The 24,145-nt window shown below is 41.7% G+C and overlaps 1 protein-coding gene and 1 non-coding gene across 4 annotated transcripts in view; both read right to left on the bottom strand.

Moving 5' to 3' along the window:
• The window catches only part of fbxo15 (F-box protein 15), a 66,379-nt gene extending 42,464 nt beyond the window's left edge, over positions 1-23,915 (bottom strand). Inside the window, exons 1-5 of one of the 3 annotated variants that reach the window (XM_043688451.1) lie at positions 23,768-23,915; positions 23,497-23,593; positions 22,711-22,812; positions 15,753-15,857; positions 14,486-14,728 (exon numbers count right to left, since the gene is read on the bottom strand). In XM_043688451.1, the coding sequence (XP_043544386.1) occupies positions 14,486-14,728; positions 15,753-15,857; positions 22,711-22,812; positions 23,497-23,549 (503 nt within the window). In that variant the 5' untranslated portion in view covers positions 23,550-23,593; positions 23,768-23,915. Of the gene's footprint in view, positions 1-14,485; positions 14,729-15,752; positions 15,858-22,710; positions 22,813-23,496; positions 23,735-23,767 lie in introns of those variants that run through there. The other 2 variants (XM_043688452.1, XM_043688453.1) reach the window with 2 other exon arrangements.
• On the bottom strand, positions 439-557 carry LOC122549622. The gene has a single exon (XR_006311619.1). It is a non-coding gene; the product is annotated as a 5S ribosomal RNA (ribosomal RNA).
• Positions 23,916-24,145: the final 230 nt, after the last annotated feature.

Below are 24,145 nucleotides of genomic sequence, written 5' to 3'. Positions count from 1 at the left end.
ACATCGTGGGCTGAAGGGCCTGTTCTGTGCTGTACTGTTCTATGTTCTATGTTCTAAAGAGTTGGATAGAGCTCTCAAGGATAGTGGAATCAAGGGTTATGGAGATAAGGCAGGAGCAGGATACTGATTAAGGATGATCAGCCATGATCATATTGAATGGTGGTGCAGGCTGGAAGGGCAGAATGGCCAACTCCTGCACCTATTGTCTATTGTCCGCCTTTCCTGACTGCCACCCGCAGACAGCGTGCAGCCCCAATCCCTTTCTTTCCGCCTTTCTTGCTGATTTTGGCAGCGCTCCGCTCTCCTCCCCTCCGTGTCTCGTGCCTGCAGGAGACTGATGCCAGGCACAGCAGCAGCAGCAAAAATAACCTGCCGCTCCATTGCCTGGCACAAGACAAGTGCAGAGGGGTGACTTGAGCAGCCACTGCTGGCGGAAAAAGCCTACTGCACCTGGTATTCCCAGGCGGTCTCCCATCCAAGTACTACCCAGGCCTGAGTCTGCTTAGCTTCCGAGATCAGACGAGATCTGGCGTTTTCAGACTAGTATGGCCGTAGGCGCTGGCCCTTGCCTTTTCTCCCTACTTCAAGGCGTGCTGGCCAGCCACATTTTCTTTGTTGCTCTTTCTCTTTATCCCCTTTGGCTTTTTTTTCTCTTTTCTCTTTGCTCTTCCTCCTCCGTGCGTGCTTCCCTCCCTCCGTCCCTCCAGCTGCCTTTCAGGCCAGCCCTTGCCCACCAGGCTCCTGTAGTCTCCCACATCCCCACACAGGCGAACTGCAAGCCCTCCCCCTGCTTCATAGGGCCGCAGCCTGCATTCTCTCATCCTTCCACACTCCTCCACCCCTCCATTTCGGAATGCCGGGCACTGACCAGTGGGGTACCGCACGGATCAGTACTGGGACCGCAGCTTTTTACAATCTATCTTCAGGATATACAAGATGGTATTAGCAATAACATTCGCAAATTTCATCAGCTGGGTGGCAGGGTGAAATGTGATGAGGATGTTAGGAGATTACAGGGTGACCTGGACAAGTTAGGTGAGTGCTCAGATGCATGGCAGATGCACTTTCACGTGGATAAATGGATCCTTATCCACTTTGGTGGCAAGAACAGGAAGGCAGATTACCACCTAAGTGGAATCAATTTAGGTAAAGGGGCAGTACAGAGAGATCTGGGGGTTCTTGTACACCACTCAATGAAGGTAAGCATGCAGGTACAGCAGGTAGTGAAGAAGGCTGATAGCATGCTGGCCTTCATAACAAGAGGGATTGAGTATAGAAGCAAAGAGGTCCTTCTGCAGCTGTACAGGGCCCTGGTGAGACCACACCTGGAGTACTGTGTGCAGTTCTGGTCTCCAAATTTGAGGAGAGACATTCTGGCTATTGAGGGAATGCAGCGTAGTTTCACGAGGTCAATTCCTGGAATGGCGGGATTACCTTACACTGAAAGACTGGAGCGACTGGGCTTGTGTACCCTTGAGTTTAGAAGACTGAGAGGGGACCTGATTGAGACATATAAGATTATTAAAGGATTGGACACTCTGGAGGCAGGAAACATGTTTCCGCTGATGGGTGAGTGCCGAACCAGAGGACACAGCTTAAAAATATGGGGTAGACCATTTAGGACAGAGCTCAGGAGAAATTTCTTCACCCAGAGAGTGGTGGCTGTGTGGAATGCTCTGCCCCAGAGGCAGTGGAGGCCCACTCTCTGGATTCATTTAAGAAGGAGTTGGATAGAGCTCTCAAAGATAGTGGAATCAAGGGTTATGGAGATTAGGCAGGAACAGGATACTGATTAGGAATGATCAGCCATGATTATATTAAATGGCGATGCAGGCTTGAAGGGCTGAATGGCCTACTCCTGCGTCTATTGTCTATAACTATTAATTTAACCTGAGGCAGTATTTTGTAGAGGAATAAGACGGTGTTAATTTCTGGGTCTGTAGATTGTGAAGGAGCAAAAATGGCCTTGAGGAGAGTGATATGCACTTCTTGTCAGATGTGGGGGTTTCAAGAGAGATTAAGGGTTAGTGCGGATTATATCTACAATAAAAGCTGTTGGTTGTGAATCACATCGGATTGAATGGATCAGTTGGAGAGACAGTTAGGAGGCAATGAGGAATTTGCAACAGCAACAGTATGCGATGGATGGCAGTTATAGGGAAGGGGTGGGGGAAGTCTCAGATAACTCACATAGATGGGTTAATTCCAGGAAAGGTAAGAGAGGTAGGCAACTAGTGCAGGAGCCTTCTGTGGCTATCCCCATTTCAAACAAGTACGTTGTTTTGGAAAATATAGGAGTGATCAATTGCAGGGGAACGTAGCACATCCAGCCAAGTTTCTGGTATTGAGCCTAGCTCTAATGCAATGAGGGGTACGCCAGGTTCCAAGAGAACAATTGTGTTAGGGTACTCTCTAGTCCGAGGTACAGACAGACGTTTCTGTCTGTGCAGCAAAAAATCAGAATGGTGTGTTGTTTCCCTAGTGCTAGGATCAAGGATGTCTGAGGGGATGCAGAATGTTCTCACGGGGGAGAGGGGCCAGCTAGAGGTCATTGTACACATTGGAACCAACGACATAGGAAAGGAAAAGGTTGAAATTCTGAAGGGAGATTACAGAGTTATGCAGGAATTTTAAAAGGAGGTCCTAGAGTAGTAATATCTGGTTTACTCCTGGTGCTACGATCTAGTAAGGGCAGGAATAGGAGGATGGAGCAGATGAATGCATGGCTGATGAGCTGGTGTATGGGAGAAGTATTCACATTGTTGGATCATTGGAATCTCTTTTGGGGTATAAGTGACCTGTACAAGAAGGATGGATTGCACCTAAATTTGAAGGGGACTAACATACTGGCAGGGAGATTTGCTAGAGCTGCTCGGGAGGATTTAAACTAGTAAGGTGTTGGGAGGGGGGGGGGCAGGGAGATAGTGAGGAAAGAGATCAATCAGACTGGTACAATAGAGAACAGAAGCGAGTCAAACAGTCAGGACAGGCAGGGACAAGGTAGGACTGATAAATTAAGCTGCATTTACTTCAGTGCAAGGGGCCAAACGGGGAAGGCAGATGAACTCAGGGCATGGTTAGGAACATGGGACTGGGATATCATAGCAATTACAGAAACATGGCTCAGGGATGGGCAGGACTGGCAATTTAATATTCCAGGATGCAAATGCTACAGGAAGGATAGAAAGGGAAACGAGAGGAGGGGGAGTGGCTTTTTTGATGAGGGATAGCATTACAGCTGTACTGAGGGAGGATATTTCTGGAAATACATCCAGGAAGTTAATTGGGTGGAACTGAGAAATAAGAAAGGGATGATCACCTTATTGGGATTGTATTATAGACCCCCTAATAGCCAGAGGGAAATTGAGAAACAAATTTGTAAGGAGATCTCAGCTATCAGCAAGAATAATAGGGTGGTTATGGTAGGGGATTTTAACTTTCCAAACATAGACTGGGATTGCCATAGTGTTAAAGGTTTAGATGGAGAGGAATTTCTGATGGAGAAAACTTTCTGATTCAGTATGTGGATGTACCCACTGGAGAAGGTGCAAAGTTTGACCTACTCTTGGGAAATAAGGCAGGGCAGGTGACTGAGGTGTCAGTGGGGCAGCACTTTACGGCCAGCGACCATAATTCTATTAGATTTAAAATAATGATGGAAAAGGATAGACCAGATCTAAAAGCTGAAGTTCTAAACTGGGGAAAGCCAATTTTGACAGTATTAGGCAACAACTTTCAAAAGCGGATTGGGGGCAGATGTTCGCAGGTAAAGGGATGGCTGGAAAATGGGAAGCCTTCAGAATTGAGATAACGAGTGTCCAGAAAAAGTATATTCCTGTCAGGGGGAAAGGAAAGGCTGATAGTCATCCAACATTCCCTGTACCTAAAGAAATTGAGGGTTTGGTTAAGAAAAAAAAAGGAAGCATATGTCAGGTATAGACAGGATAGATTGCGTGAATCCTTAGAAGAGTATAAAGGCAGTAGGAGTACACTTCAGAGGAAAATCAGGAGGGCAAAAAGGGGACATGAGATAGCATTGTCAATTAGAATTATGGAGAATCCAAAGGGTTTTTACAAATACATTAAGGACAAAAGGGTAACTACGGAAAAAAAAAGCCCCTCAAAGACCAGCAAGGCGGCCTTTGTGTGGAGCCGCAGAAAATGGAGGAGATACTGAACAAGTATTTTGCATCAGTATTTACTGTGGAAAAGGATATGGAAGATATAGAATGTAGGGAAATAGATGGCGAAGCCTTGAAAAATGTCCAGATTACAGAGGAGGAAGTGCTGGATGTCTTGAAATGCATAAAAGTGGATAAATCCCCAGGACCGGATCAGGTGTATCTTAGAACTCTGTGGGAAGCTTAGGAAGTGACTGTTGGCCTCTTGCGGAGATATTTGTATCATCGTTAAACACAGGTGAGGTGCCAGAAGACTGGAAGTTAGTTTCACTATTTAAGAAGGGTCGTAAGGACAAGCCAGGGAACTATAGACCAGTGAGCTTGATGTCAGTGGTGGGCATGTTGTTGGAGTACATCCTGTCCCTCAGGATTTCCATGTATTTGGAAAGGCAAGGACTGATTAGGGATAGTCAACATGGCTTTGTGCGTGGGAAATCATGTCTCACAAACTTGATTGAGTTTTTTGAATAAGTAACCAAGAGGATTGATGAGGGCAGAGTGGTAGATGTGATCTATATGGACTTCAGTAAGGCGTTCGACAAGGTTCTGGAAATGTGTTGCTGGAAGAGCGCAGCAGGTCAGGCAGCATCCAGGGAACAGGAGAATCGACGTTTCGGGCATAAGCCCTTCTTCAGGAAGCCCTCCTTCCCGTTCGACAAGGTTCCCCATGGGAGACTGACTAGCAAGGTCAAATCTCATGGAATACAGGGAGAACTAGCCATTTGGATACAGAACTGGCTCAAAGGTAGAAGACAGAGGTTGGAGGTGGAGGGATGTTTTTCAGACTGGAGGCCTGTGACCAGTGGAGTGCCACGAGGATCGGTGCTGTGTCCTCTACTTTTTGTCATTTACATAAATGATTCGGATGCGAGCATAACAGGTATAGTTAGTAAGTTTGCAGATGACACCAAAATTGGAGGTGTAGTGGACAGCAAAGAACATTACCTCAGATTACAACAGGATCTTGACCAGATGGGCTGAGCTGAGAAGTGGCAGATGGAGGTTAATTCAGATAAATGCGGGTGCACCATTTTGGGAAAGCAAATCTTAGCAGGACTTATACACTTAATGGTAAGGTCCTAGGGAGTGTTGCTGAATAAAGAGACCTTGGAGTGCAGGTTCATAGCTCCTTGAAAGTGCAGTCGCAAGTAGATAGGATATTGAAGAAGATATTTGGTTTACTTTCCTTTATTGGTCAGCGTATTGAGTACGGGAGTTGGGAGGTCATGTTGCGGCTGTACAGGACATTGATTAGGCCACTGTTGCATCCAATTCTGGTCTCCTTCCTATCAGAAGGATGTTGTGAAAGTTGAAAGGGTTCAGAAAAGATTTACAAAGATGCTGCCAGGGTTGGAGGATTTGAGCTATACGGAGAGGTTGAATAGGTTGGGGCTGTTTTCCCTGCAGCGTCGGAGGTTGAGGGGTGACCTTATAGAGATTTACAAAATTGAGGGGCATGGATAGGATAAATAGACAAAGTATTTTCCCTGGGGTTGGGGAGTTCAGAACGAGAGGGGAAAGATATAAAAGAGACCCAAGGGGAAACTTTTTCACACAGAGGGTGGTACGTGTATGGAATGAACTGCCAGAGGAAGTGGTGGAGGCTGGTACATTTGCAATATTTAAGATGCATTTGGATGGGTATATGAATAGAAAGGATTTGGAGCGATATGGGCTGGTGCTGGCAGGTGTGACTAGATTGGGTTGAGATATCTGGTCAGCATGGACGGGTTAGACCAAAGGATCTGTTTCCATGCTGTACATTTCTGACTCTATAATTGCAATCCTTTACATCTGATTATAACTCTCAAAGTGCAGGACAAATTCTATCATTTTATGGCACTGCCCCAAGGGATTTCTTCATCTTAAGCTTCCTAATCAAGTTTGCCTCATTATGTATCACCAAGCCAAAATTACCTGTTCCCTCAGTTTCTAACACAAGCTGCTCTAAAAGAAAATCTTATAGACATTCCATGAATTAGTTTTCTTGAGATCAGCTACCAACCTGATTTTCTTAGTGTACCTGCATTTGAAGACCTCCATGATTATTGTAATGGTGTCTTTCTTACAAGCATGCTCTATCTTCTGATTTATATGTTCTTCACCACATCTTGATGACTGCTAGGAGACCTGTACATAACTCCCATCAGGGTCTTTTATCCTTTACAGTTCTTCGACTCTATCCACACACATTCTATGTCTTCTGACTCTACATCACTTATTGTGATTGATTTAAACTGCATTTCCTACCAACGAGGGAACCCCAACCCCCGCCACTGTGTCTGTCATATCGATAGTGTCCTTGGATATTCAGTTATAGAGTCATAGTCATAGAGATGTACAGCATGGAAAGAGACCCTTCGGTCCAACCTGTCCACGCCGACCAGATATCCCAACCCAATCTAGTCTCACCTGCCAGCACCCGGCTCATATCCAGTTCCCAGCCCTTATCCCCTTGCAGCCACGCCTTTGTGATACCCACAACATCATTCCTGCCAATTTACAACTAAGCTACAAACTTATTTAATTTTATTTTATTTTGTATACTATCCCAACCCAATCTAGTCTCACCTGCCAGCACCCGGCCCATATCCAGATCCTAGCCCTTATCCCCTTGCAGCCACACCTTTGTGATACCCACAACATCATTCCTGCCAATTTACAACTAAGCTACAAACTTATTTAATTTTATTTTATTTTGTATACTGCGAACATTTAAGTACAACACCCTCAATCCTGGTTGACTGCCCCCTTCTCTTAATTATCCCCTCACCTGCCATGCCTCAAGTTAGATTTGTGACTCTTTCCTGACCCCAACTTTCTCCTTTTATTTGTTCTGGAAACTTTAATAACCTCCCCAACTTTAACTTATTCTAGAATTTTCCACATAACTGAATCAAACATCTCAGGGTCAGTTTAAAATAAAGGAGCTCCCATTCAGAAGCAATGAGGAAACATATTTTCTCCAAGGGTTGAGCGTCTTTCAAATTCCCTTCCTCAAATGACAGTGGATACAGACTCTTTAAATATGTTTAAAGCATAGAAGCATAGATTTTTGGTGATCAAGGGATATGCAGGAATGTAGAGCTGAAGTGAAAATCAGATCAGCTGTGATCTTCTTGAACTGTGAATCAAGGTCTAAATGCCAAGTAGTCTATTCTTGATCCTTCATACATAAAAGAAAGGATAAGGGTTTCTGCAGATTGCTTAAGGCAGACACTGAATAGCCGACATTACAGGCAGAAGTCGACAGATTTTATGGCAGACAATGAGGTTAGAGACTCAGCAAAACTTCAAATAGATGTAAATGTTAGAAACAATCTGGTTTAGCCAAGGGCAGCAAGGGAACAGAATCAGTTGCTGTAGAACATGTTGCAGGGACAGAAACAACATGTTTGGTATGCATAGTTTCATTGCAGGGAATCTGAGCAATTACCAACAATCAAACTAGAGAAATTGAAGTTATTAAAAGTTGACAAAACCCCAGGATCAAATGACCTTCACTCTAAAATATTAAAAGAGGGGGTTACAGATATAGTAGGTGCACTGGTGAAACACGCTTCGAAACTTCCATTAATTCTGCAATGATGATTGCAGATTGGAAAGTTATAAATGTAAGCCCAATGTAAAGAAGGAGAAAGAAAACAGACTTGTTGATCTAATGCCAGTAGAAGAGAAAATATTAGGTCTAATATAAATAGCATGATTATTCTATACTTAGAAAATAATTTAAGAGGAAAGCATGTTTGACAAACCTGATGGGAGTTTGTTGAGGTTGTTACTACTAGAGTTAATGAGGGGAACTAGTGGATGTGGTATATTTGAATTTTCAGAAGGCTAATGTTTAAGTCCTACTCATGCATTTGGTAAACAAAGTAAAGCACATAGGGAGGGGATAATATATTAGCATGCACTGACAATTGGTCAACAGGCAGAGAACACAGTATAGGAATAAATGTGCCATTCTAAGATTGGTGAGCAGTGAGGTACAGCAAGGAACAGCGTTTGGGACCCAGCAGCTCACAAATTAAAATCAATGATTCGGATGTGGGGATCAACCATAATATTACTAAGTTTGTAGCTGATACAAAACTTGGTTGGAATGCAAGCAGTGAGGATGTAAAAGGCTCCAAGGTGGTTTAGGCAGGCCGAGTATGTGGGAAAAAGCATGGCAGATGAAAGTTAATGTGAATAAGAGTAAGGTTATCCCCTTTGGCAGGAGGTAGTGATATGCAAGAATATTTCATAAATTACTAGATATTGGAAAATGTCGATGCCAAAAGATCCATATTCATACATCTGTAGAAGTTAGCACGCTGGTGCAGCAAGCAATGTTAGACTTTATCACAACAACATTAGAATATAAGAGCAATAAGCTTCAATTATACAAGATGCTGGTGAAATGGCACCAAGTATATTGAATGTAGTCCTGGTCCCTTTGCGCAAGGAAAGATGTCAGAACTATCCTTTAGTGAGACGGTGAGCAGACTGGTGAGGGCTTGGATTATCTGTCTCTAATTCTTTTCAATTCCAAACTTGCAGAAATTTGCAAAATTCTTCGAAGAACACTCAGGGTAGATGCAGAAAGAATGCTTCCCCTCACTATGAGCTCTGGAATCAGGAAACAGAGTTACAGAATAAAATTTAGGGCTGAGATGAGGAGGAATGTCTTCACTCAAAGGGAGAATCTTTGGAATTCTGAAATTCTATATCCTGAGGGGGCTGTGAAAGCTCAGTTATCAAGTATGTTCTGTAACAAAGTCAGCCAGGTGGACTTCTTAGAATACGAGTTCTTTGATTGGACCAGATTAGCAGCTTCACTCAGGGAACCTCAGCTGACAGACAGGAACAAGAGTGTCAGACATTCTGTTCACCCTGAAAGTTAGCTCTGAGGGAGCTGGATCAGTGTCAAAGACTCTCCACATGTAAAACAAAAAATTGATAAGATACCAGAGTCTGGGGATTTATTTCAGTGGGGAAAAGAGAAAAGCACGCTTCTGAATAAATTCATTCACAACAGTCTTCTTTTAGATGGGGTAAACATTTTTGACACCACGCTGTTATTTGGGAAATACATGGAAAGAATGAATTATTTTTTTCTGGGAAAATTACATCGGGGCAGATGAAAAGCAACAAATAATTCTCCAGGCAGCTTTTTTGATTGTCAGGATTCTGCTTTCTGAGGCACCAGATACTAAAACCTTTCAAGAGTTGATGGATTCAGTTAAGGAATATTATGGCCCCAAGCAAACTCTAAATCTGAGATGCTATTGGTTTCACTCGGCAATTCGAGAACCAGGGCAATCCATAATCGGGATTTTCAATTAGGGTAGGATGACAGGCAGAAGCAGGTGACTTTGATTTCACCCTTAATGAGATGCTGAGACACAGATTAGTATGTGGGATTAATGATGAAACCATTAAAAAGTGGCTTCTACCTGAAGCCTAACTGGACTTCAACAGACACTACAATGGGCTTTATTATTGGAAAAAACGGCAAGTGGAGCATTTGATTTGCAGGGCATTCCGACGGAAGTGGACACCCTTAGCAGTCTAACGGAGCTTGAGGAACACTACTTGAGTGAAAGCAATTACATAGTCACACTCAGGACATATCCTGAAATGGAGAGACTCTAGGTCAGCCCACATCAAAACTCAAACAAAATCATAACTTAGCCAAATGGTTAAAATTTCCTTCAGAATCCAGCTGGCAAGCCAGTGTAGTTGCTGCCCGTATATGGATTCAAGACAGCAGGAAATCCCACTAGACAGAAATTAAGAGATAGGTCAGTATCCATGAGAATGCACACCCTGGAAAGTCCATCTACGTATGGTTTGAAACAGTTAAACTGTTTAGCAACATCCAAATCAGAACCGATCAAAATAAACATCTGGTTAAATGGTCACCTGGTTACAACCGTTTCAGTGATCCCATAATCAGTGCTCAACAAAATTCACTCTGCACTCCAGCCTTTAGGTTTGCACAGGACCTCGGCTAGACAAAGAACCTATACCAGGGAACCTTTACAGATTAAGAGTACAACTTTGGTTCTGTATCTTATGAGGAGCAACTGGATCAGTTACCACTGATTTAGTAAGAGGCTCAGACCCAAGCTCAGTGGGTCGAAATTGGTTGAAAGATTCAGCTCGAATAGCTCAAATCTTTTCAATTAGAAAGTGAGTAAAGTTCTAATTAAATACCCATAAATTCTTCAGGAAGGTCTCGGGACTATCAAACGAGTCAAGGTCACCTTGCATGTTAAGCAGGAAGCAATTCCACAATTCTGCAAAGGCCAACCAGTGCCATTTGCCTAACAGGCAAAAGTACAGGCAGAAATCAGAAGGTTGGAGAGCAGAGGAATCGCCAAACCAGTCCAGTTTGCAGTTTGAGCAGTACCAGTCGTAACAGTTGTAAAGCCCGACGGGTCGGTTCACCTCTACTGAAAGAGGTAAGTGCCACCCACAGTAAGTGCCACAAGGCAGTCAAATTCAGCAGTGGGCTTTAGTACCAAGTGCCTATAATTACAAGTTGGAATACCATCCAGGAAACCATGTAGCAAATGCGGTTGTGTTGATCTGCCTCCGGCTGGCAGATACACCATCGATGGTACCACAACTAGAAGAGTCTGTAAGTGTTGTAAATTTTCTGGACACCTTTCCAGTCACAGCTGACAATATCTGCTTTTGAAGGCAGAAAGATCCGGTCCTGGCAAAACTGAAACAGCTGGTGGCAATGGAGAAAAACTAAAGGGCCATCACAACCAGAACTGAAACCTTCCTGGACCTGGAGAAACCAGCTAATTCCACCAGGGTCATCCAGGCATTTCCAAAATGAATATGTTGGCAAAATTGTCCGGTAGCCAGGATTGGATGCAGACGTAGCTGCATTAGTGGGGCAGTGCCCAGAGAGCCAAAGACAAAAATTACTTCCTGCCCCCCCCCAACATTCGTGGCAATGACTGGTTAAACCATGGACTTGGTTGTACATTGAACTAATGAAAGGACCTGCATAGCAAATGTTCTTAGTCACTATGGACCCCCACTGCAAGTGGTTGAATGTGCATAGAGTTCACTTGTCAACCACAGGGACAATGATAGAAAAACTGCATTCATCTTTTGCAATACATGGGCTTCTGAAAATGTTGATCACAGATAACAGGTCAGCAGGGAATTTGAGTAGTTCATCAAGTCAAATGATATTCAACATACAAGGACAGCTCCCTACCATCAATCATGTAATGATCTGGCAGAAAGAGCAGTCCAAACATTGAAGGCAGGTTTAACACAGCAGCCTACAGCTTTACTAGATACCAAACTGTCCCGGTTCCTATTTGATCATAGGACCACTCCTTATGCAACTACAGGATAGCTCCAACAGAATTGCTAATGGGGAAAAGACGCCACAGCAGGTTAAATCTGATGGAAATGGCAGATGTTGCCACCTCATCATCTTTGCTGCCTGAAGAGAATTAATTTCTTTTGAGGTACTCACAGCACAAGAGGTGAGCTAATGTGCGTTACACACCATGCATATCAGAGGCAGAATTTCAGCAACCTGACTGAGCTGAGGTGCCCCAGAAGAACCTCCAAAACAAAATGAACTGGCTTGTGTCCTTTCACTGTATCTCACACCTGCACACACACAACATGGGTGCGTGCTGGGGAAAAAATAAGCACTACTGCAGTTACGTGGTAGTGTGGGGGTATATAAAAAAAAAAAAAGAGTGCCAGAGGTTCTGTAAAAAAAAAAGGAATGTCAAGCATCCTTTACACGCTGAGAGCTGGCTCTAAAGAAAAAGAAGAGTGTTTGATCACGCAGCATTGTCCTCTGAGAAAGGCACTGCTTGTCAGTGGCCAATTGGGTGTTTCTGTTCTTCCTGGTGGTGGAAATTGAATAAAGATTTGTACACCTGTTGTCTTTCACTGTGTCTCACACCTGCGTGCACACACACACACACACACACACACAAATGAAAAAGAAAGAAAAAAACCGAGATTAAAAAAAAAGAACAGGAACGTCAGCCAGACTGGCTATAAACGGGTCCAGGCAGCCAGCCACGGAGGGGGTCATTTCAGCTGACTTGGCTGCCCATCCTCCGTGGCTATGTCGAGCCTGGGTGTCCTTGGAGAGGGCGCATGCAATACCCACCAACGGTCTCTATGCCTTTAGGGATTAATCAGCACCACGAGAGGTGGAGTGCTTTATTTCCCCCTCCAATTCTATTTTGCTTTGATCCCTACCTCCCCCTTTACTTAGTTTTTCACATAAGCATTGCCATTACCAAGCTTTCCTTGTTACTGGTTCCCTGGCCATGGAAATGTTGAATAAAATTGTTTTGCACAGTGTTCTTACTGAGTCCCTGCACTTACACACGTGCTTTGGGGGAAATAAGCACTACTGCTGTCTCGTGGGGCTTTAAAGAACAAAAAATAAACAGGAGAATATAAGAACAGGAGTGTCAGGGCTCCTGTTCAGTCTGAGAGCTGGCTATGATGGAGTTGAATCAGTGTCAAGGTCTCTCTTCATTTCAATAAAAGGGTGACTTGGTGACAGGAATACCAGCTTCTATGGAGTTATTTCAGTTCAAGATAGATTTGTAGATTTCTAGTCACTAATGACATCAAACAATATGGGGATAATGCCCTATTCGCACGTTGAAGTAGATATTAAGCATCATCTAGATGAGTGGAGCAGGCTTAAGGGACCGAATGGTCTACTCCTGTTTCTATTCATAAATCAGCATCAGATAAGTTTGACAACACAGGATTTGTGAAGCTGTCGAGAAGGCCTGAATGGCTTACTCCTGTTAAGAGAGCTGATAACAAACAGCAGACAAGAAAATCTATGTTATATATTTAGATTAAACAAAAATAGAAAATAACGGAAACACTCCTCAGCAGGTCTGGCTCTGTGTTGACCGAAACAGAAGGTCTTAAAGTTCACAGACCTGAAATATAAACGTAGTTTTGCTCCACAGATGCTACCAGACCTGTTGAATATTTTATTGTTTAATATTTCTCAGACTCCGCAACATTTTTGTTAGTCTTAAATATTTTCAGATGTTGTAAGATATAGAAGCTTGTAGAATAATCACCACTTAAGCCATCAACGTTTAAACCCTATTTTGTGCATCAAGATGTAAAAAGCACATTGAATTGGCACAACAACTTACAACATTACACACTTCTACAAAAGCTTTTGTTTGAAAATAACTGTTTCTGGAAAAAGAAATGTTACAAAAACATGATCTCTTCCACAGTACCATTTAAGGAAAAAAAACTAAAATTACCTCCAAAACTTTCCTTTGCTTATATTAAAACTAAACAAAAATTCCACAAGTTGATATTTCCAGTAACAGGAAGCTTATAGTATCCTAAAAGTGCTACAAATATTTGAGGCTGGACGCCTATCACTCTTGTAATTATTACTCCAGGTCCAAATAAAATTCTGAAAAGAAAATCTAAGAAATCATCCACTGGGCGACACTAGGTTTATAATTTGCTGTAAATGTTTAAATGGTTTTCAATGGCTCTGCAAATTTGGGCACGAGTGAATGAGCCATATCGACAAGAGAAGTCGCTTAACTAATAATCTAGTGAATTTTCTCTGAATTGCTTCTAAAGCATTTACATCTTTAAATAAGGGGACAAATATTACATACAGTAGCAACCAATTGTTGTACTGCAGAGACACGGTTATTTGTCAGTAATGTTGAAAGCATGTTGCTCTGAACACCAAGGAAACACTCCTCGTACATTGCTTTATCAGTTAAAATGACTGCAATACTATATGTTTCATCATGTAATCTAACGTTACATGGTAACTTCAACAAATACCCATTGCATTCTGACAGTAACAAATCTAATGCAAAATAGTACATAGAAACATAGGAAATAGGAGCAGGAATAAGCCCTTCAAGCCTGCTCTACAATTCATGATGATTATGGCTGATCATCCAACACAATGTACAACAGTATGGATTTTGAGACTTTCTATTGCTAGAATGGCTATAAGCAATTCAAATTTGATTCTAAAATTAAACATTGTATATCTGAGTGGGAATTCACATATTAAGAAAAATGTCTTTAACGTTTGTAATACTCAAGGGATCAATACCGAATTAATTCACATCACATGCATAAAATTGCTTTTTATTCAAAAAAACATGCAAACAAAGACCATTTGAGGAAATGATAATTGCTAAACTCAACATTTTCAAGATCAAATATTAAATTCATTATCTCTCTTTTGCAGGTACTTCTAAGTTTCCTATTTCAAAATGGTACTGAAAGTGTTTTCTTACTTCACAGTTTCTTTGTACTTGGATGGCAATCCTGTATAACGGTTGATGGATTTCAACAACTGCCCCACTCTTTTTGTGCCCAGACCTGCACATTTGGATATGTACTCTTTTTTCCAGAATCCTGTTGGACAGTCCTGGATTGTAATTCTGCTTAGTTTCTCAGTAGCTATGGCTACACCCCTGGGCTTCCAGGCATTTGACTTACATGCAAAATACCTGCAGTAGATTCTGCGCCAAATTAAACTAGAAAATGATACAAACATAAAATAACATATACTTATTATTCCTCTATCACATTTTAAAAAGCAGGTTTTACACACTAATATAAATGTCAACCTAATTTTACTAATATTTGGAAATGAATATGGCAAAATAAGGCATAACGGCCTCAAAATTACACTGAGCTATTCACACACAAAAGCTTGAACAATTTTGATAAAACTCCTCTTTCTGCTGCCTCAGAGACATTGATCTATTTACATTAAGTAGCAAAGAGAATGTACAATGAAAATATCAAGCTTCTGAGTGCCCAGAGGTGCAATTTCAGGCCTCAAGTGACTATGATAAATAATGAATACAATCCAAAATGATACAAAACAAAAACACTTTGCTACTTAGCAAAGATTAATAAAAATCAAACATACTTTATAATACAAATCACTAAATTATAAAAACAGAAGGCAGATTGCAACATTACAAAAATTCCTGCATGACAGAGGCTGAATTGTTTTTGGGCACTGCTTAATTTTAAATATTTGTAATACAATAAGTGTCCCTTCAGATATCTGTGCCAGCTAAGAAATCAAGCACTTTAACAAATAGGCCAAGTTCTTCCTTTTTAAAACAAACTCAAGTCGTCAAATTTAAAACATCAAAATTAAAGAATGAAAAGTTAAGACTGTGAAAATAATTTAATGCCTCGTCAACCAATACAATTTTTAAAATCATAATGCTTCTAGGTACTTTTCCCAAATCCCTTGTTATTCTAGATTCTTTCCTTTGCTCTAAATTTTCTGCCTCCACTTTCAGTTGTCCCTCCACCCCTCAAACCTTGTTTATCTGTGTGCAGTCAAAACCAAAGAAAATCATGCAAGTAGTGCCCTTGATTTCTCATGAACATCTAAATAGCGATAATTCCACATTACAAAGTAAACTATATTTCGGATTTCATTTAAAATAAATTGCTGAACTTCAGTACCGCAGTGTGCTTAAAATGTACGATATATGATTTTGTATTTCGATGTTTATTCACTTTTAGTTCACTTACTTGTCATTAGCTACCTGATAGAAGGACTTGCTCACACAGCCTGCACACAATAAGGATGATATATCCAAGTAGGAAAAGATTTGCTGTAGAACTTCCCATGGTAAGCTAGAAGTAATTTTCATATTGTTATGTTGTAGAATGATTTAAGACAATGCAATACAAAGCCTCATTTGGATGAAAAAGAATATGTTAAACAGTACTCAAAGGCAAAGTAAACAAAAGCCCTCAATTAGTTAGGAGAAAGTGAGGACTGCAGATGCTGGAGATCAGAGTTGAAGAGTGCGGTGTTGGAAAAGCACAGCCGGTCAGGCAGCATCCGAAGAGCAGGAGAATTAATGTTTCAAGCATAAGTCCTTCATCAGGAATGAGGCTTGTGGCCTAAGTGGGCTGAGAGATAAATGAGGTGTGTGTGTGTGTGTGGGTGGAAGAGAGAAAGAAGAGGCAGCTGGGAATGCGATAGGGAAATGAAGGTGATGGGTTGGAAAGGAGGATGGAGCGGATAGGTGGGAAGGAAGATTGACAGTTAGGACAGTTCAAGAAGCAGGTGCTGAGGGAGGAGATGTGGCTGTAGTAGTGGGTCTGCTTCAGGACGTGACAGAACTCTTGAACTGTCCTACCTGTCCATCTTCCCGCCCACCCATCCTCTCTGACCTATCACCCTTCACCCTCACCTTCAGCTACCTATCGCATTCCCAAAATACCTTCCCCCAGCCCCAACCCCCTCCCATTTATCTCTCAGCCCCCTTGGGCCACAAGATACATTCCTGATGAAGGGCTGATGCTTGAAGTGTTGGTTCTCCTGCTCCTTGGATGCTGCCTGACCCTCAATTAATTAGCATTGTAAAGAGAAATAACCAAAGTTTCTAAGGAGAATTAGGTAATAAACAAAAATATTGGAGACACAGTCATAAATTTAATTTTTTTACCATATTGGAAATAGCATTTCAAATGCTTTAACTGTTTTTTTTTTAAAAAAGATAAGACATTGTAATTCCAAATCTGCAAAATGAAAAGCTTTGACTTTGTGTCTCTTTTAGCAATATTTAAGCTTTATACAACCAAATAATCATTTGCAAGATCCTCTGAAACAAGTCTGATCTTGCTAAAATAGACAAAGCACTTGCAACACAAGCTCTGATGATTAAGAAGATTATGGCTGAAACTTTGCATCAACTCCACTTACTCACCTAATTCCATAGGCTATGATAACTTTTTGGACACTGGAGTTATCAGGTGAAAACAGATTAAGTACCCATAGCCCTCTAAGGTAGAGGAATCTAAAGATTCACAGATCTTTCAATCATAAAATTTCACCTTATCTCTGCTCTAAAAGTGATCAGACAGACAAGTTAAGGTTAAAAATAAATCAGCACAATCTGATTAAATGGCAAAGGAAGTTTGAGGGATCAGATGACCTAAACTTGCTTCTACTTTTTATGTTCTTGAACCCATTATTGTGGATGACGACTCTTCAGCCAGAGCTTTATATTTCAAAAGCAAGTAGAGAAATATGCAAGCAGGTGAACAGGTGAAGCATCACTGACATTAAGGAAAATAGGAAAATAAATCTATAAATAAAGCATAGTTGCATGTGTGAAGTATTCATAAAATAGTGTCATTTACATTACAGAAGGAGGCCATTCAGCTCATTGAATCCATGCCAGCACTATATGGAGCAAGCCAGACAGCTCCATTCCACCAACCTATCTCCAAGTCAAGCAAGTCTAATTTCTTCATGACCATCCTAGCTCCCTTTTAAAATCATTCATCATCCATGATTCCATTACTTTGTAAACAGGAGATTCCAGGCCATTATCACTCATTGCACAAGAAATGTCCTTCTCACATTTTCCCCTGAATCTCTTGCACAAAACCCTAAATCCATGTTCCCTAGTCCTTGCAACATCAGGACACCTTTTCTTCCTCTACCTTATCCAAACCTGCCATTACCTCGTACATTGCTATCAAATCTCCCTCAAACTTTTTTGTTCAAAAGAGAATGACCCTGACTACCTCAACCCAGACTTGTGGGTACGAATACTTGAGGAAGGGCCTCAACCAGGACCTTGTGATGGACACACACACTACACACATACACTTTCTCACACTCACAACCCCCCCAACCCAGACAGACACACGCACACAGACAAAGACCCACGTGCACACGTATTTTGTGGGGCGAATTTGTACTAGCAGGGTTACATTGTACTTTGCTCAAAAACTGCATGAATTTATGTAAAACTCCGTTATTTCACTTTTTACATTAGAATCAACCTAAACATCATGGCACAGATAGAGAACACAGGGGGCCAACACCTTCAACATATTTGAGAGAAAGTGAGGGCTGCAGATGCTGGAGATCAGAGCTGAAAATGTGTTGCTGGAAAAGCGCAGCAAGTCAGGCAGCATCCAAGGAACAGGAGAATCGACGTTTCGGGCATAAGCCCTTCTCCTGAAGAAGGGCTTATGCCCGAAACGTCGATTCTCCTGTTCCTTGGATGCTGCCTGACCTGCTGCGCTTTTCCAGCAACACATTTTCAGCCCTTCAACATATTGTCTATCTATCACTATTGTTAACAGCTAACCAGAGAATGCAACTTTGTAAAAAAAAAAAATTTGTGATTTACACATGAAAGAAGTGAAACTATCACTGTATTCTAACAGATGAAAGGCTTAATAGACAGACAATCAATTTTTCAATGTATAATTTCAGTGACATCACACTGTAAATTTTTGCTATAAATTCTGTGTTAGGATTGAGCCCTCCACTACCACCTGATGAAGGAGCACCGCTCCGAAAGCTAGAATGCTACCAATTAAACCTGTTGGACTTTACCTGGTGTTGTGTGATTTTTAACTTTGTACACCCAAGTCCAACACCGGCATCTCCAAATCATGGCTTTTCTCAAGTGTAGTCCGAAATATAAAATATTAATAGAATTGTATTGTTTTCTACATTCATACTTGTGGATTTTCTCTTCATTTGTTCTTGGGACGTAGCCATTCTAATTGCCCTGAAAAAAATGGTGATCTGCCTTCTTGAACAGCTGCAATCTTTGGACGTATGAACACCTACAGTGCATTTAAGGAGGGAGCTCCCAGAGTTTGATCCAGCAACAATGAGGGAACAGTACACGACTTGGAGAGGAACTTGCAAGTTGTGGTATTTTCACTGCACTTCACTTTTTAAGTGATAGAATTAACAGGGTTGGAAGAAGCCTTAATGAGGTGCTTGCAGTACATGGGCATAGATGGCATTCGGTTAAGAGGAGCCATGGAGAAAGGGTGTGCAGGGGCACATGTTGACATGGATGGAACATAGAATGTAGTTGTAACAGGGTGCAAGCAGGACTGAGGTCTTATGTTTTGATTTTTAAAATTTGAACACAGTCACAGAATCCCAGGTAGGTTATCTATCCAGGCTACCTTGGAAACAGGTCAGCCTCTTAAGGTTCTTCCCATGTTGCCTGACACAGCTTCTAAATCCAGCATACCTCCCCTGACCAAAAATCCAAAGTGCAAGTGGCTTGACAGGTAAGGTAGATGAACCTAGGGCATGAATTGAAACAAAAGACTGGGATATCATAGCTATTACAGAAACATGGCTGAGGGAGGGACAGGATGGGCAGCTCAATGTTCAGGGGTATAGATGCCATAGGAAGGATAGAAGGGGAGATGAGATGGAGGAGTGGCATTTTTGATTAGGGAAAATATCACGGCAATGCATAGTTAGGATGTCCCTGGGGATCATCCAATGAAGCTATTTGGGTGAAACAGAGAAATAAATGATGGAATTGTACTCTTGGCTCCTAATAGTCAGCAGGAAATTAAGCAGCAAATATGTAGGGAAATCTCAGCTACCTGTCAGAATAAAATCTGTAGTAGTACCAGATTTTAACTTTCCAAACATAGACGGGAACTGCCACAGTATTAATGGATGGGGAGGAATTTGTTAAGCAGGCTCAAGAAAACTTTCAATCAATATCAGAGAAGAAGCAAAACTCAACCTCCTCATGGGAAATAAGGCTGAGGTGTTACTGGGGGAGCACTTTGTGACTAGTGGCGGCACGGTTGCTCAGTGGTTAGCACTGCTGCCTCGCAGCACCGGGGACCTGGGTTCAATTCCCGTCTCAGGCAACTGTCTGTGTGGTGTTTGCACATTCTCTCCGTGTCTGCATGGATTTCCTCCAGGTGCTCCAGTTTCCTCCAACAGTCCAAAGATGTGCAGGTCGAGTGAATTGGCCATGCTAAATTGTCCGTAGTGTTAGGTGCATTAGTCAGGGTTAAATGTAGGTGAATGGCTCTGGGTGGGCTGCTCTTCGGAGGGTCGGTGTGGACTTGTTGGGCTGAAGGGCCTGTTTCCACACTGTAATCGAATCTAATCTAGTGACCATAATTCTATTAGTTTGAAAATAGCTATAGAAAGGAATAAGTCTGGTTCACAAGTTAAAGTTTTAAAATGGATCAAGGCCAATTTTAATGGTATTCAACAGGAACTTTCAAAAGCTGGTTGAGGGAGGCTGCTCGCAAGCAAAGGGACATGGGCAAATGAAAAGCCAGGGAACTATAGACCAGTAAGCCTGACGTCAGTGGTGGGTTAATTGTTGGGAAGCGATTGAGAGACAGGATCCTCATGCATTTAGAAAAGCAAGGACTAATTAGGGATAATCAGCATAGTTTTATACGCGGAAAATCACGTTTGATAAACCTGAATTTTTTGAAGAGACGACCAAGAAGATAATCAAGGCAGAGTGGTAGACATTGTCTACATAGACTTTAGCAAGGTCTTTGACAAGGTTCCGCATAATAGACTAGTAAGGTTAGAAGGGAGAAAGTGAGAACTGCAAATGCTGGAGATCAGAGTCGAGAGTGTGGTGCTGGAAAAGCGCAACCAGTCAGGCAACATCCGAGGAGCAGGAGAATTCCTGATGAAGAGCTTACGTTTGAAACATCAATTCTCCTGCTCCTCAAATGCTGCCTGACCGGCTGTGCTTTTCCAGCACTACATTCTCGACTCTGGTAACGTTAGATCACATGGGATCTAGAGACAGCTAGTCAATCGAATACAAAATTGGCTTGACAGTAGGAGACAGAATGGTAGTAGAGGGTTGTTGTTTAGATTGGAGGCCCATGAACAGAGGTGTGCCGCAAGGATCAGTGCTGAGTCCACTGCTTTTTTAAATTTATATAAATGATTTCGATGAGAATATAGGAGGCATAGTTAGTAAGTTTGCGGATGACACCAAAATTGGAGGCATAGCAGACAGCAAAGAAGTTTAACTAAGAATATAATGCTAGCTTGATAACTGGGCCAGTGGGCCGAGGAATAGCAAATACGAGTTTAATTTAAATAAATGTGAGGTGTTGCATTTTGGTAAACTACAGCAGGATTTCAACAGTTAATGGTAGAGTCCTGGGTAGTGTTGTTGAACAGAGACACTTAGGGATGTAGGTACATGGTTCCTTGAAAGTGCGGTCACAGGTAGATAGGGTGGTAAAGAAGGTATTTTGTATGTTTGCCTTCATCAAGTCAGAGCACTGAGTACAGGTTTTGGGGCATCTGTTATGGCTGTGCAAGACATTGGTAAGGACACATTTGAAGTACTGCATACGATTCTGGTTGCCCTACTATAGAAAGGATGTTCTTAAACTGAAAATGGCGCAAAAACGATTTACAACAATGTTACCAAGACTGGAGGCTTGGGTTCTCAGGAGTGTCTGGGACTTTTTTCCCCCCAGAGAGCATAGCAGACTGAGGGATGACCTTATAGAGGTTTATAAAATCAAGAGAGGCATAGATAAGGTAAATAGCCAAAGCCATGGGCTGAAGGGTCTGTTTCCGTGCTGTATGACACTATAATTCTATTTTGAAATCTCACTGAACCATACAAATAGGCTTAACAAAATAGATGTAGGGCAAATATTTCTGCTGGCTGGTTTGAATGAAACTAGGGGTCAAAGTCCCAGAAAAAAAAGTCAGTTATTTAGGTCTGAGATGAGAACAAGCTTCTTCATTTCGATAATTGCAAAGCTTTGGAACTCGCTGCTGCAAATATTGATAGATGCTTAGTCACTGAGCATATTCAAATCATGACAGCTAGATTTTTGAATACAAAGTCATGGGATTACGCATACTGATGTAGAATAGCCACTATCTCCCTGAAAAGTGGATCAGATCTAGAACTCAAATGGCTTATTCCTGCTTCTACTTCTCATATGGTCTTGTACACAATCTAGAATTGACAGGAAGATAATACAAGGTGCAATCACAAAAACAGATCTCAATTGTAAGCAATAAATCTGCATTGACAGAAAGGAGCCATCAAGTCAACAAATGAAAGCAAGAAATCCATTGTATTTTTATGAGTCCTAGAATATTTTTGCCTTAAGTTTGTAATTTCATTACAAAGTACACCTTTTCTGAATGCCAATCATTTAATAGGTTGCAATAATCTGTGGTGTCTTTAAGTTTAAACAGGTATGCTGTGTGAAAGTTTGAATATGAACAAGCAGTTAAATTCACAATTCCTACTGTGTACATAAAGGTGAGCTTGACAAAATTCTCAGGCTGCCTCTAGCTAGCAGTATCCAAGTACAAATGATAACAAGGGAGATACTTCACACATTTTGTAATTATAAATGAGACAATGCAGATACAAATGGACATCTTTACATTATCTAAATTCCTAATCAGTTAGAAAAGAAAAGCAATGTACACTAGTAAAAGCAAATATTTTTAGGCCATCTACTTGTACTGTCTTTTATTAGGCCACATATAATAAATTAGTCAGGAAGATCCTCAAAACCTCACAATCAATTGCAGGGGGGAAAAAACCTGCCAATTTCATCTAAAGTGGATGAAAGTATTATTGAAAACCAATACATTTTAGAACTCTAACATACTGGAGTGAAAAGAGAAACTTTGCAAGAGCTTATTGCTGCTATTGGTCTTACTAACCTCTCAATTGTAATTATGTTTGCAGATCTCAATTTACCACCTTTAGTTCGACCTAAATGGAACGTCCTTGAGGGCAGACTCAAATTCCAGTCATATCCAAATCTAAAACATGCAGCATTAAGTAATTGAACAAAATGTGGAATAGAATTCTTCCCTCATAAAAATATCATCCTTAACAGTTTGAACAGGCAACAAGTCTTAGGTCAAGCAATTGCAATCAAGAAATACACATACTATTTTGCCTACTTTAAATACTTTACTAATACAAGAAACGTTTTAAAAACTATGAAACTGTGAATATCTTTTTCAGCAAATTAAATTACACCACGATAGTGCTTTTAAAAACACTTTAGTGAATGGTTAAGAAGCTAAGGGGCATCGAACAATTGTTCACAGCCTGAACACAACTTGTAAAGGAACCACTGCAAACGTCGAAAATCCAACGCATCAGCAAATGTTGGAGATGCACAATAACCGAGAAGTTGAAATAAAATTTCGTGGAGTCTTTAACGTAATTGTTTTTATCTGCTAATAATATATCGTAGACAATAACAGACCAGCAACATTGCAACTTATAGTGCAAAAGTCACTAATTAATACAATTGAGGCACCAGTGGGAACTCTGTTTATGTTCATGGGCTGGGTAGAACAATTGGAGTTGTGCATGAACAGCACTGTTACAGCCGGACTGTGAATCATGGGTTAGACAGTATCGCTGTACTTTTCATTGTACAATATAGCCTGGGCTATATCATTGGTGCAGTTCCCCTTCTCCGGGGACCTTACCTGATGGCCATGCGCTGCCCAGGCCGTTGGCCCCAACCACCACCTGTTGCCATGGAAACCGGCCAGACACTTGGTCAGGTACGGGGATTACAGTGGCCTTTGAACAAGACATAGAAATAAAATCAACCAATTTCGGTGCCAGTAAACAAAAAATGTTTGAAAAGGATGAGACACCCCGAAATTCCCCCAGAAATGGGACGGAGAGGAACATCAACAACCGTCTCCTCGCTACCGAGGGAGAGCGCGACCAATGATTGACGGTCACACCTACCAATGAAAGCTCGGCAGTCACCCAATAGCCAATAGGTGCCTGGGGGCGGGATTTACCACGGCGGGGCTTCCGGACGTTTGCCCAATTAAAGAGGCTGAAAATGTATTGCTGGAAAAGCGCAGCAGGTCAGGCAGCATCCAAGGAACAGGAGAATCGGAGGAAGAGAGCTTCTTCAAGGAAGGCATCCTTGTAAAAGGATTCGCAATAGGTTAAAATCTTAAGAGAAAGGAGATGTGGCTGTGGTAGCGAGTCTGTTTGAGAACGTGGCTGAAGAGATGACCTGGGGTGTGCAGTGAGAGAGGGACTCACTGAAATTCTTGTAGAGGGAGGAAGAGAGCTTCTTCAAGGAAGGCATCCTTGTAAAAGGATTCGCAATAG

Source organism: Chiloscyllium plagiosum, chromosome 4 (assembly GCF_004010195.1).
Source record: "Chiloscyllium plagiosum isolate BGI_BamShark_2017 chromosome 4, ASM401019v2, whole genome shotgun sequence".
NCBI classification, from domain to species: domain Eukaryota; kingdom Metazoa; phylum Chordata; class Chondrichthyes; order Orectolobiformes; family Hemiscylliidae; genus Chiloscyllium; species Chiloscyllium plagiosum.
The sequence above is the reverse complement of the archived record's forward strand: the minus strand, read 5'-3'. Positions and strand labels throughout refer to the sequence as shown.